Raw genomic sequence first — 13,471 nt, forward strand, 5'->3', positions numbered from 1 at the left:
TCTTGCATAGTGACACATTTTGTTTAAAAACTTTTATTAATAGCTTTTTCATAGCTCAAAAAAAGGTGTTACAGATGATACTCAGCAAAACAATTAAAAACAAAACCTTACCTCTGTAGAGTTAGCCAGTGTGTAGACTTTATTACATAGGCACATATTATTTTTATAAGTAAACTGTTTTTACATAAAATTAATCACAATAGTACAAGAAATTGCACTGAATGAGGCTGGATAGTGAAGAAAGGAAAATCCAGGCCCCGATCAGCTGACTCATTCACTCGATCTTGGGTCCATCCGTCCTAACACACTGAAATTCACTGTGGGCATTACAAAAATGGAGAGTGAGGAGGGGTGCTCTTTTATCACTCACTGGCTTAAGACACTGATTGTTCAATTTCTTAAATACGGTAAAGTTTTCTCCAGGTTCTGTTGGCCACTTGACACAAAGGTTAAGTGAATGCTGAGTTAGGGTCAGAGGAGTTGATACTTGTCCCTTCTGTCACCCTCATACCTCAAAACCCTTAGATGCTCTGGTCCCAGAGGGTGCTGTTGGGATGTGTGCACATCTGCTTTCCCAGAGCTGCCCCCATTGGAAACCACCTGGGGCGCTGACCCTGAAGCACAGGGAGGCAAGACTGTGAGTGGTGCTTAAGGCTTCAGTCACAGTGTGGCTAGACGGTGTCCACAGCTAGCACTGAGGGTTTGATCTGAGGCAGAAGATGGGACTGAACAGGAAGAGGATGCTGGAATTCCTTGCTCTGTCCGGCTGGAATTGAGCCATTACATTTGACCAATTCTTAGTACAGGAAACTAAAATCATACTAACACATACCACAAAAGGGGTGCTATTTTGTAGCTTGTACATGTTTTAAAATTTTTTTTAACTACAGTTTCATGTTACTGAGAGACAATAAAGCTAGATAGGGAGGATTGACCCTTCCTCTCATCTCGTTTTGCCGTAACTATATTAAAAGCAGAGCCAGGATTTTTTCTACCCTCAATTTCTGCAGTCCTTTGTATATCTATAAATCATTGATCATCCCAACATGGCCCCTCAGTACCTTGGAGGCTTAAACCTACTTCTGCTTCAGGTGGTACCCAAATCCTATCTGTTCCTCATCACACTCACACACTGCTGTGCTAGGTGATGCCAGGGAAACGTCCAGAGCGTGTGCCAGCCGATCTTCATCATCCTTTTGATCCTGCATTTTTATCTGTGTTTTGAAGGCAACTACAAAATAGAGGATTGCAGGGTTTTGTGTTTTTCTGTTGACTGGGTAGATGGAAAAGGATAGAGACATACCAAGGGCAAAGATGGGCCAGCTAATTTTCCCAATATTCAAATTTTAAATTTCTTGGTTCTTAAGACTACATGAAGAGTCCAGTTGACATGAAGTATCACTGACAGTGGCACCAGAGGATATTTTATAAAATAATCCATAAAACTGGAGCTGGAAAGGACCTAATGGAACAGTTAGTCCAGCTTCCTCACTTTTTTTAGCTGAGGTCACTGAAGCCCAACTGGGAAGATGGTTAACATGGTGATTGTCTCCATGACTGTGTCCTTTAAAGACTCATAGAAACCCTACTTCTCCTCTGATAATGGGCATTCCCACCAATGTCTTTGCATCAGCAATCCTCATTGTCCTTGGGTTTGGCCCTATTAGCTCCCTTTAGGGAAGCTGACTGCTCGGACAGCACCTTGACCAGTAAACACTAGATAAATACTTGTTGAACTGAATTCTATTGTTCATCCTTGTTAGGCAATCTTTTATTTTTTCTTGAGTTCCTTACGTTCAAGTGTTTTGAAGTTTGGTGGCCAGTGCTATATTTGTTACTTCTCTGCATTTTATTTTTTCATATTGCAATTCTACCTTTTGATTCTGTTCTTTTATAGCTTTTCATTACATGTAATTATTATTTGCCTCTCTCCAGGCACACACATCATTATGGATAGCTTCTGCCTTTACGGGCCTGGAATTGCAAATTCAGAGATACATTTTTTTTTTAGCTGTTAAAATGAAACAAAAGGAATAGACTCTCAATCAGATTTGCTAAGGCACAGTGGAAGAAATGTAGAAATTCCACATTCCTGCTTAGTTAATACATGGGAAACCATTACTGATACACATATTTATTTTCTACATTTGTGACTGCCTTACACATCGCATTCATTTTTAATTTGTTAAATAGATAAATATGAGTCACAATATCCAAAGCAAGTTTCATTTACAAAGAACATAATTAAGAAATGGTAACTTGTAGAGAATTGGCACTTAGACATTGGTAATGTTTAGAAAACATGTTTAGGACTTGGTGAGAATGCTATGATAACTTTATATAAAAGAGCTGTCATGGTTTGGATGGAACTTGGTAGTGAAATGTTATGGATAATTCCTTTACAAGATGATATTTTTGTAGATTTAGTTTTTTGGTCACTTTTGATTGAATTTCATGTTAAGTTGCATTCTTATCATGACGTGAACTCTAGATATGCTAGAATTAACTTACCATCATCATTCATAGAAGAGTTAAAGTTACCATTCTTCACTGGAAGAATTTCTAAAAGTAGGCTAGACAGCAGTACTTCCTACTCAAATCAACTTAGTATTTTCAAGGCTTTTAAGAAGTATCAGCTCATTCTTTTTCCCACCACTAAACTTATTCTGAGACTTAAAGCAGCACTGGAATCATGATGTCATTTCTCAAGTGTTGGCCTTCCTACCTCAGACCTCCATCTTACTATGGTGACAAAATAAATACACAGGTCAGTGGCTAATGTTGAGGAAAACAAAAGACCTAGCACACCAAGATGGGCCAGGTATACCCTATTAAGTGCTTTCTTCTTCCACTGACCATTCAAATGGGTAAGATCAGGCTCACAGATCTGTCTGACTTGCAGGAACAAAACAGAATCAATGATCTGGACCATGGACAGCATCTATGCTACTGCTGTCTTTGGGCACAGAAGTGTTTTCCAGTACGAATAAGACACATTGTAGTTTAAATTCAGCTGCACATGAAGTGCTCAAGTGCTGACAGTTATCATCAGTCAACAGTGGAGGCAAAGAAAGAAAAAGTATTTAAGTGCTCCAGAAAATAAAAGCATGCTTGCTTGCTTCAATGTAAGTATTGATGGTAAGTAAGGGTTAGGTAGTCTTAGAGTCTCAGGGTCAGTATTTGTTCAACAAAGATTTATTGAGTACCTAATCATTTCCCTTTATTTCATTAATATGTATTTGTCCTATCAGCAAGGATTTAAGTTGGCAGAAACCTGTTATGTTCCAAGCTTGGCGCTAAGTACTGGAAACAAAGAATAAGATACATTTCTTGCCTGCATGGGTCATGTTTTTTGGGAATGTGAATTTGTAGGGAAATAAACTCTTGCTCTCATCCAGTGGATCTGAATAGAAATTACTCTCATTTCAAATAAATATTTTATGTAAAAAATGTTCTCAAGGGTTACAAGCCTGGTCAATAATGCAGGAACCAAATAGGAAAGAAAAAAAAACTGTCCAGATTATATATAAGTGAAATGCAGATTTTTGATAAGGAATAACTAGTACTATGTTTATAAGAGTGGCAAAGGAGGTTTAATGATACCCCCACAAAGCACCTCATGTTCTCTTGTTAGAAATATTATAATTTCTTATCCTCCTTTAGTATAAAGTCACAAAGCAAGCCACTAGAGCCAAAAGAAAGCACAGCTCTTAATATCATGGGACATCTAATTTATGTTCTAATAGTAATACTATGTACTGGTAAGATGAATACACTTTTAACAGGTTTGCATTATTGATAACAGAGACAGGGATTATTTGTGGCCACACACATACACACAAAATCCAGGTCCAGGGTGGCAAACTTAGAATCTGCACATCAAAATGTATTTGCCCAACCGTGTTTTCTATGTAGGCTATTAACAAAACTACATAGAAACTACATCTAAAAATATATAGTATTTCCCAAACTCCTAAATGTTACCTATAATCAGTTTTTAAAAAACAGTAGAGGAAAGGCAAAACTGATGAAATCAAGGTAGTAGGTTTTTAAAAATTAATAATTTGTTTTTAAAAATTAATGATAATTTGATTGCTGAATGTAGGTAGCATGGGAAAGGTTTTCCCAACCCTTGGTTTAAAAAACAATGTCCAGGTGAAAACACAAAGGCAGTGAGAATTAACCACTGGGAAAAAAAGGTCCAACAAGCAATGCTTACATTGTGATGCTAGCAAGTGAGGCAGGGGTCTCGAGAGGGTGCCTGGGTGCTAACACTGCATACGGAAGGTGCCAGGATGACCTTCACCTTGGCATCTCTTCAGCCCATGTCGGTGTTTCTGTGAGGAATCTTTTAGCACAACAGGGAAGGGCTCTGTCTTGGAGACCTCACTTGACAAGGACCCCTAGGGAACCCCACTGTACTTCAGAGAGCAGGAAAAACCGCTTATCAAATTAAAAACAACTAGAATAGAGAATCCTATTACTCTTGAGACTAAACCTATGAGGAGAAGGGATCTTAATAGTTGTCTAGCCCAAGTCCCTTTTTCATAGCATTTGGGATAGATGGGTTATTTTAGCCTTTGGGCATTTGCAGCAACTGGAAATTTTACTATTTGAGTCCATTCTTTAGAACAACTCTTACTAGAAAATTCATTCTTATATTGAAGTAAACATCTGTCATCCATAAAATTCCTCTTTTTGCCCTTTGAAGCTACACTGAGTAAGTCCAGTTCCTCTCTCTTCTTATAGCTCAACAGAGATTTCAAGGCAGCTATTATATTGTTTCCTCTTTTTCTGCACTCCCTTTCCAGCTCTGCCTTCTGTTCTTCAGGGGAACCAGTCCCCTGTTCCTTGTATAATCAGACTCTTCAAACCCTGGCCACCTGACTCTGGACACAGTTTGTTAATCTCTTAAAATGTGGTACCCAGAATTGAACCCAACCCTCTATCCAGATGTGGACTGATTAGTGCAGCGTGCAGGGCTCCTTGGGCTTCTGTTACCACAGGTTGAATGCATTAGTTTTGTGAATACCCATGATATACTTCTGATTCAAGATGGAACTCAGATTTCCCTAAGAAAACATTTCTACAAAAACTGTGAAATCAGGACTCTGCAACATCCTTCACACCAGCACACACATCCATACACGCATAGGTACACCACTCTGTACTTAGGGGTTGCAGTTAAGAAACTCAGGATATAGAGTTTCTCATTAATGCTTATTCAATTTCATCCTTTTAGTTTCAGTCTCATGCTCAGGTATCTCAAAAAATTGTAATGATTTCTATATCCTAGTGTCACACATTGAATGTAATGAATATTCACTGAATGAATTAACCCTGAATCTGCCAGTCAGCAGACTAGATATGTCTATTTCTGTGTCATCTGATTAGCATGCTTTCTGTTCCCATTACTCTGTTCTTCATGGGAGAAATAGGAAAGCAGATAAAAGCTGCCTTTAAATTGTTGAACTGGTATCCCCGTTGGGACAGCCGATGTGGTTCCTTGCATGCTAAGAAAACACAAGGTACAAATAAGAAGCAGATTTACAGACTGTGAACAGGAACAGATGAAGAGAAAGAATAGTGAGTGTCCTCAATTCTTGGAATCAGGACTTAGTTCCCAACGTTAGGAAAAATATCCCCCCCACTACCCTGAAGTCTTTTGCCTTTTAGATCTAGCATAATACTGTGATTATCAAACTCTGAAAAGCTCATACAAGCTTAGTTTTGAAACAGCTTTTAAAATGACCTTTTCAACTTATATTTCCTGTATATTTGAGTTAAAGAGACATGCAGCTGTCTGTTGGCTATGAGGTATACAGAGAGCTCCCAGATGCCCCTGACAAATGTAGCCATTTGTTTCAGGAATCAGAAATGGCCTACGTTTTTCAGTGTGAATTTAGAAATTGACTGAGATTGAAGCTGTCTCCTGAATTGAATATGATCTTACAATGAATGTCCCTTTTCCCCAAAATGAAGAAAAATAAGCTCAATTTTTCTTTCCCTTCAGCAGCCACTCTTTGCAGAATGTGGGGCTAACCACAGAATTCATAAGTGTCCTATTGAGCCTTTTTTCCATTGTCTGTTATGACTCGGAAAAAAAAAAGTGTTTCAATCAAAACAATCTAGAACCAGGAGGGAAACAACTCAAAAACTTCGGTCGCATAGTGTTAACACTCAAAGAGTGGAGAAAGGCCTAGCACACCCAAAGAGGAGATCAACTCTGTGCCTTTTCTCTGCGTTTTCTAGAGGGAGTGGCAGAGATGGAGTCTGAGTTAATTAAGTTCTCAGGACTGTTTTCCAGAAACTGATGTTAAGTGACAGGTGAACATCAGAGGGATGTCCCCACACTGATGTGGGAGTTTCTTTTCCTGACTTTATCAGTCACAACAAACCACACCCAAGTGCTGTGAGACAAGCGGAGTGGAGCGGAGGCTTAATTACACTGTAAGCCCCCAAAGTCAGGTGACCCAGGTGCTTCGGGCATGATCAGAGCCTCTCCAAAGCAACCACCTCAGGGTATCCTGTTAAAATACAGGTAGCTACAAACAGGAAGGTCCACCGTGCTGTTCCCAGCATGGAGTAGCCATGGTAGGTACTGACTTGAGCTTCAGCTATTCAAGAAGACATCCTATCGTGACTCTTGGGTCGGGCCGCCCTGCAGGAGGGCTTTGTCACTGGACCCCACACTCCTTGGGATTTTCCATTTCATCTCCTTCAAGGTCTGGCTTCAAACTGTGTTTTTGCTCAATTTCCACCTGTCAAGAATAGAAGTCGGAGAGAAATATCAGAAAAACATCCCAACAAATAAGTAAACTGAAAAGAGACTACCTCACTGGGTTCTTTGAGATTCCCTGTAATTTGGTTAATGTTTTGGGCTTTAGCCACATGAAGCTAGGACCGTGGTACATTATGGCTCTGTCTTTGTACATGCCCTTTGCGTAGTCTGGAATCCCCTCTCCCCCTCAGTCCACCTGGAAAATTCTTATTCTTGGCCTTTCACAGTTGCTCAAACGTCGCCTCTTCTGTGAAGCTATTCTTGACTCATCAGGTGGAGTTAGGTGCCCCCCTGTGCCCTGTATTCCCACCTGGCTCCTCTACACCAGGCCCTGCAGGACAGGGCACGCCCTGGTTAACTGCTGCACCCCAGTAAAAGGCACACAACAGGCAAGCACAAAGGTTTAGCAAATAAAAAGGATTTCTTTGAAATTGGCTGTTGACACTCTCTATTACCTTATTTCTTTAAAAAGTCTCCAAACAGGTAAGTATTGTGCTATGTACAGTTCTACCTGCATCCTCTGCCAAATGCTATAGCTGTAACAATAAAAGGATTAATAAACTAATCTTGCCTTGAATGGGACGCACCTCACCTGAAGCTTTTGATAAATCAGGCAGGGAATCCTTTGAGCTAGGCAGTTTCATAATTAAAGCTGCTCCTCTCAGTACCACTTTGGGTTTTTATGATGAGGGGAACAATTCACGACAAAACAGGGTCAAGTCTGAGGAAAGTGCTGTGGTTTTTTTTTTTTTTTTCCTGGCCACAAGATGGAGTATTTGTTCTTTTGGGTGGTTTAATGTTTTAGATCACACAACTAAGGAAATATTTAAAGAACAATAAATAACCTTAGTATAATTCTAAGGGTATTATTATGAGTAGAAAATTACTAAACCACTTGGCCAAACCCTTCTTCAGTAAACCCCCATTTTCCATCTTTGGCATTTAATCTTCTCCTGTTGAATTTCTAACTCCTTAGGATATAATCACTATTTATGTCAGAACTTTGCAACTTCACTTCCTCCTTCACAGCCCTGATCCCATTACTGTTAGAGAAACTTGCTTGGCTTTTGAGTTTTGTCCTGTTACAGCCCAGTGACCAGGTCACATGTGTCTTTAACTTCACTCAGATCCACTTCACCAGTGCCTGTGGCAGTATATACTTCGGTTTAGCACTTTCCTGACCTTCCCTCCACTCCCCTGCAACGTGAATTATACGATGAATAAGTAAAATAATCCTTCCCCCCACTACTCTTTTGTTGTTGTTGTTCATGATGACTGAAAGCCATTATATTCTCTTCTTCCATCAGCCTCTATTATTTTTCCAGCCTTTCTCCTGCCCACTAGCGAGATCATTCGTTTAACTCAGAGCAGATTCATCACAGCTATGCATGGTGAACTGCCTCTGAGGAGGTGAGAGAAGACCTTGCACCCTGGACAGGCACTGCTGAAAGGAATGAGAGGGGGGAGGGTATGGGGTGAACAAATAGACTTGAAAGCATCAGCCAGATGCCTCCAGAGGCTACCTTGTAGCTGTAGTGTGCGGAATAATTGACCCACTTCCTGACATCGGTCTTGTCTTCCACAGAGATGGATCTTACGGCAGCTTTGGAGGCAGAAGTCGTAGGCATGCTGAACTCGACATTCACGTGATTGGCAAATCTGGAAGGCACTTCCCGGTCAGAGCCAAGTTCAAGGTGGCAGAAGAAACAGTGTGGGTGACCAGAGGCTATGAAAGAAAGGTAGAGAATCAGGAATTCAGGTTCTTTGGGGGGAAGGTGGGGAAAAAAGCCTCAATAAGGGAGAGCCTCCAAATAAAAGAGGCCTGGCAGTCTTTAAGAGGGTCCAGTGCTGAGCAGAGGATTTGCTGCAGCAGCAGTCACACTCCATGTGCCTCAGACCCTTTGATATCACGCTGTCTGATGACAGTAGCCTGGTATCCTAGCAGTAAAACCCATGGCCTGGGAAACAGGTCCTTCTGCCTGCTCAGATCAGAGTGCTGTGTGAACACAACACAAATACTAAGAAATGGAGGTTGTAGATTGACAAAAGGAATAAAATGGATCAGTACCTATTAGCACCTAATAAAACATCAAAGACAGCCGCCTGGAACAAAGTCATCCATTTCCTTTGAAAGATGAACTGAAGGAAGGTTGAAAAAAAAATTTTTTTTGATCTTTTTTTTTTAGGAGGGGGGCAATTGGGTTTATTTATTTATTTATTTTAATGAAGGTACCGGGAATTGAACCCAGGACCTTGTGCCTGTTAAGCATGCACTCTACCTCTGAGCTATACCCTCCCCCCAGGAATGGAAATTTCTTAATAGAATGTCATACTTTTTTTAGAAAAATGCTTTTTGGGTGAATGGCATATGTAAATGACAAAGCCCTTAGACTAAACAGCGCCTGTGCATGAGGGAAGCCCAGGGAACGCTGGAGAGAACACAGAAAATAGGACACCTGGGCTCGAGCTGTAGCTCTCCTCGGTGGCAGAGAGCCCACCCAAGTCCTTTGTTCTCTCCAGGCCTCAGGTCCTCATCTGAGAAGAGGGGAGTCTGGGGGTGGTAGGAAAGGGTGGGCTGGACAGTGCCAGGCATCGCCCTTTACTGCTACTTGACTCCATAAACCTACGGCTAGTTCTACTATATTCCACAGGCAAATGTACGGTGTGATCTTCCTTTGAGTATTTCTACTAGATTATCCGAGTCAGAGCTTAGTTCTATGACTGTCACCATTGAAGCCGCATCTTCATCACTCATCAGATACAGCAGGAAGCGTTTGTTGAGAACTCTGTGCCAAGGACTGTGCTCAATGCTTTATGCAGATTCTCTCACTGCATCTTCACTCCAGTCCCTTGAGGTCCTAATTATTAACATCCTACAGATGAGGAAACAAAGGCTTCGGGAGGTAAGGTGAACTTGCCCAAGATCAGAGCTAGAAAGTGGCAGCCCTAAGAACTGGACCCAGCAGTCTGACCTCCCTCATGTTCTTAACTGATTTATCTGAGTCATAACCTCACAGTCCTCAGACCTTAAGGTTTGCAGTGTGACAGGGGTGGAGAGAAAGGAAGTTGTAAGAACCCCCATAAAGCAACTCAATATGGAGTCAACTCAACGTGACATGGCTCTGACTTCATTATGTAACTGCAACAGCCCTTAGTTATCTGACTTTCCCCGAATAAACAATTCCCATTTCCTTTATTGGTCTGGGCAGGACTTTTTAATCTCAGAGAGTGAGGACATACACACCCGCTCTCCAAGGAAAACATTACAGAGTGAAGTGTTTGTTTTGCTCTGTTTCATAAATGTAACATATTTCAGTGGTTCTTTCTAAAGTATAATACTTCGGTGAATTAATTGAAAAAATTGCAGTGATTTTAGAAAGGAATTTAAGTTAGATACATGTAATAGTAAAAATTACACTGTTTGAAAATGAACCCATTCAGTTTGTTTTTTTAATTGTGTACCACAGATATAATTACATAGCCATCACTTACTGAACATTTATTACAGGCCAGAGACGGTGCTAAATACTTAAAAGCATTATCTAATTTCATTCTTAATGAGCTAGGTATTAATAATCCTATTTTATAAAAGAGGAAACAGATTTCTCTGAGAGATTTAAGTAAATTGCCTGAGGTCACACAGCCATTAAATTATAGTATTGGGAATAAAAGTCATCTCATTGGCTCCAAATTATGACTAGACTCCTCTCAATATATTGCTATAGATTTAGATCACTACAAAGTATATAGAGGAGTTTGTTAATTTAATTCAGTAGCAACCTGAAAATTTTTTATCTAATTACCTTTTTTTTACACATTGTTGGAATATTGAGAAACCATTATTTTCCACAGAACTGACCTCCCTCCTTTTCTCACTCCACCAAAGCGTATTCTGTGAAATTCTTTCTTGAATCCAAGCATCAGTAATGCATGTGTAGAGCTGGTGGACAGACAGGGAAATGCAGTTTTTGAAACCTAGTATAGTTTAATTCATGGTAGCGAACTAATGAGCCCATGCATTGTGTCATCTTCCTTGATAAAGCTGAGAAAATTTAACATTAAAATTCAGATTTCTCTTCAAGTTAGAGTTTTCTCCAGATATATACCCAGGAATGGGATTGCTGGATCATACAGTAACTAAAATAGATAAACAACAAGGAAGGACCTACTGTATAGCACAGGGAGCTGTCATCAATATCTTGTAATAACCTGTAACAGAAAAGTATCTGAAAAAGAATAGATATAGATATATATAGGTATATATATATATATATATATGTATATAACTGAATCACTTTGCTGTACACCTGAAACATTGTAAATCAACTATACTTCTAAAGAAATAAAAATTAACTCAGATTTCTGTTTTCCGTAAGAGGGGAATCATACTGGAATTGTTTTCTCTTCACCTGGTCTAATGAGAACTGGAATTCCAGCAAAGAAAGCTACCTATGCAGGATAGAATGTTTCGTTTCCAGGGAGGACTTGTTCTGGTGCCTTCTAGGATTAAGGAAAGCTGTTGGGATTAGGGTGGGAGGGGTCCTGGGAGAGCACAGACAGAGGGCCCTGCTGGCAGGAGCCATGTTGGAATCCAGTGGCAGTTTGTTAGTCTTTCGGTGGCTTGACTGGGATCAGCCTGCTGTGGCTGCAGGATTGAGATGCTGGCCAAGCCAAGGGTGCCGACCTGCTGGCCTGGGCTGCCCCGCGGTCTGACCGTCCAGCCTGCTGGGGGCTAGGGTTGTAGGGCCACTGCAGGCGGGAGTAGATGTGCAGTCCTCTTTCACTGTAAATGGAGCTGTGAGGGTTATGAAAACTAGCCTGTAAAAGGCACCCTCCCGAGGCTGTCTCAAGACCAAGACAGAAGAGTTCAGAGGAGGAGCAATTAATAACAGATCATCGTCAATTCTCTGGTTTCATGGATGGAGCACTGGATGGGGAGGGCGGAGACTGGGCACAGAGAAGACCAGCAATGGTAAGAATCTGCAGTCTGCCTGGAATTCGGATCCTGTACATCTTGGGTTTCCAGAAAAACGTGCTATTAATTTCCTGAACCGATACAGAAATACATACCATTGGCCATAAGTAGAATAAGCAGCTCTTTTGAGGGGTTTCACTTCCAAAAATACATAACCATGACAGCAAAAACAGTAATGGGTCGGAGGGAGGATTAATTGAGAACCATCCCCAGATATCCTTATGCCATCCTGTATTTGAAAAATCGTTCACAAATAAGGTTCCAGTAATCTGGAAATACGTATGTATTTAAACTTCATTTACTTGGCCTTAAGCCTCCTGAACACTGCCCCGCTGAGAAGTGCGGAAAGTGATTGCTGAGGACTTGTTATTTATTCATTCCCTGCCCTGCAACCATTCCCCCTTTCTTCTGTTAAAAATCTTACTTATATTTTTTCCTTGGAGAAAGAATCTTCCCCAGCACTGCATGACATCTTGGTGGTCATGTCGGTCAAATGCCCGTCCTCGCTTCAGCTCTTAAGCCAAGTGGCACAAGGACAGAAAATGGCTCATGATGATTTGTCCCAGTGGCGGCATCCTGAGGAGACGTCCCCAGTTCCTGCTGTCAAGAGCGGGGCTTTCTGAAGCCTGCTTGTGCCTTCAGTTCTCAGAGCTACCTAATCTTTCCAAAAATTTATTTTCTTATTATTTGTGCTGAAAGAAGCCAGTCAGTCTTTGCTGCTTATAATCAAAAGCCCCTCCTATGGTACTTTGAAATATTTGAGAGAAAGAACTTTGAAACACATGAGGTCTGTGTGTACACCCTGAGAAGACTGCAGATCTCTGTTCTTATACTGGGAACAACTTCAAGTTTGTGTCTGTTTTGTGTCATCTACTAAGAAGCAGCTGTGCAATTGAGGAAGAAGACCCCTAGATGTGACTTCAGACAAGTCATGTCACTCCCAGTCCTTAATTTTCTCATGCGTGGAATGAAGAGTGACTAAGCTATCCCCAAGATCCTTTCCAGCTTAAAAACCCAGTTATTCCATAGCAAAGCGATCTGAATCCGTGCTTAGTAAATTGAAGAGCTAAAAATTCTAATAAACAAACCTGAGGCCTTGTCTTTTCTGATGTCAAGTCTCTACCAGGTTAAATGGTAATTTTCTCCCAGTCACCTCAGTCCTCTTCTCAAGGGCATCTGTGCCAAAGGACAACTGAGGGTTTCTCCTTTCTGCCATCAGTTCAGGTGGGCCCTGGGGCGGAGGCAGAACTCACCATGCTATCACCAGGAGAACACAGTGCTGATTGCAGGGACACGAATAAGCAAGCACAGAGAGGAGACTTTGTCTTAAAAATTCTGTCAGTTTAGAAACGGGGGGGAGGCAAACCCAGCCTCAAACACAGAGGTCCAATTGTCTCTCCAGTCTGCACCACTACACTCCGTGTCTGACACAGCAAGCCCTGCTGTGTGTCCACTGCCTGGCCTGCCCGGAGAGCTGCCCGGATCGTATTGCCTCTAGCCGTCGCCTCGTGTTACACGTCGGGTAACACGGCCACTCCACGCTCAGAGCAGGACATGAAGACTCTAAACATACTGTTAGGACTTAACAGTGAGAGTGGAAAGGAAAATATCTACATATGAGAAAGACATTTCAATCGAGTGCTTTTCCAAACCTAATTTTTTTTGTCTGGTCAGGATATCCACTTTTGTTCATAGATGGGCAAAGTGTATTATAA

At 41.2% G+C, this 13,471-nt stretch overlaps 1 protein-coding gene and 1 long non-coding RNA gene across 5 annotated transcripts in view; one reads left to right on the plus strand and one right to left on the minus strand.

Moving 5' to 3' along the window:
* Positions 1 to 13,471, plus strand: part of LOC116153589 (uncharacterized) — a 52,671-nt gene that overhangs the window by 19,676 nt on the left and 19,524 nt on the right. The window contains exon 2 of the long non-coding RNA XR_004137452.2: positions 8,367 to 8,520. This is a non-coding gene — a long non-coding RNA (uncharacterized LOC116153589). The remainder of the gene's footprint in view (positions 1 to 8,366; positions 8,521 to 13,471) is intronic.
* Positions 1 to 13,471, minus strand: part of STON2 (stonin 2) — a 139,791-nt gene continuing 126,320 nt past the window's right edge. For 2 of the 4 annotated variants that reach the window (XM_010976393.3, XM_031454138.2), the window contains 2 exons: positions 8,305 to 8,507; positions 1 to 6,761 (listed from right to left, as the gene is read on the minus strand). In XM_010976393.3, the coding sequence (XP_010974695.2) occupies positions 6,678 to 6,761; positions 8,305 to 8,507 (287 nt within the window). In that variant the 3' untranslated portion in view covers positions 1 to 6,677. Of the gene's footprint in view, positions 6,762 to 8,131; positions 8,508 to 13,471 lie in introns of those variants that run through there. The other 2 variants (XM_064486167.1, XM_064486168.1) reach the window with 1 other exon arrangement.

This window comes from Camelus dromedarius, chromosome 5 (genome assembly GCF_036321535.1).
Source record: "Camelus dromedarius isolate mCamDro1 chromosome 5, mCamDro1.pat, whole genome shotgun sequence".
Taxonomy (NCBI): domain Eukaryota; kingdom Metazoa; phylum Chordata; class Mammalia; order Artiodactyla; family Camelidae; genus Camelus; species Camelus dromedarius.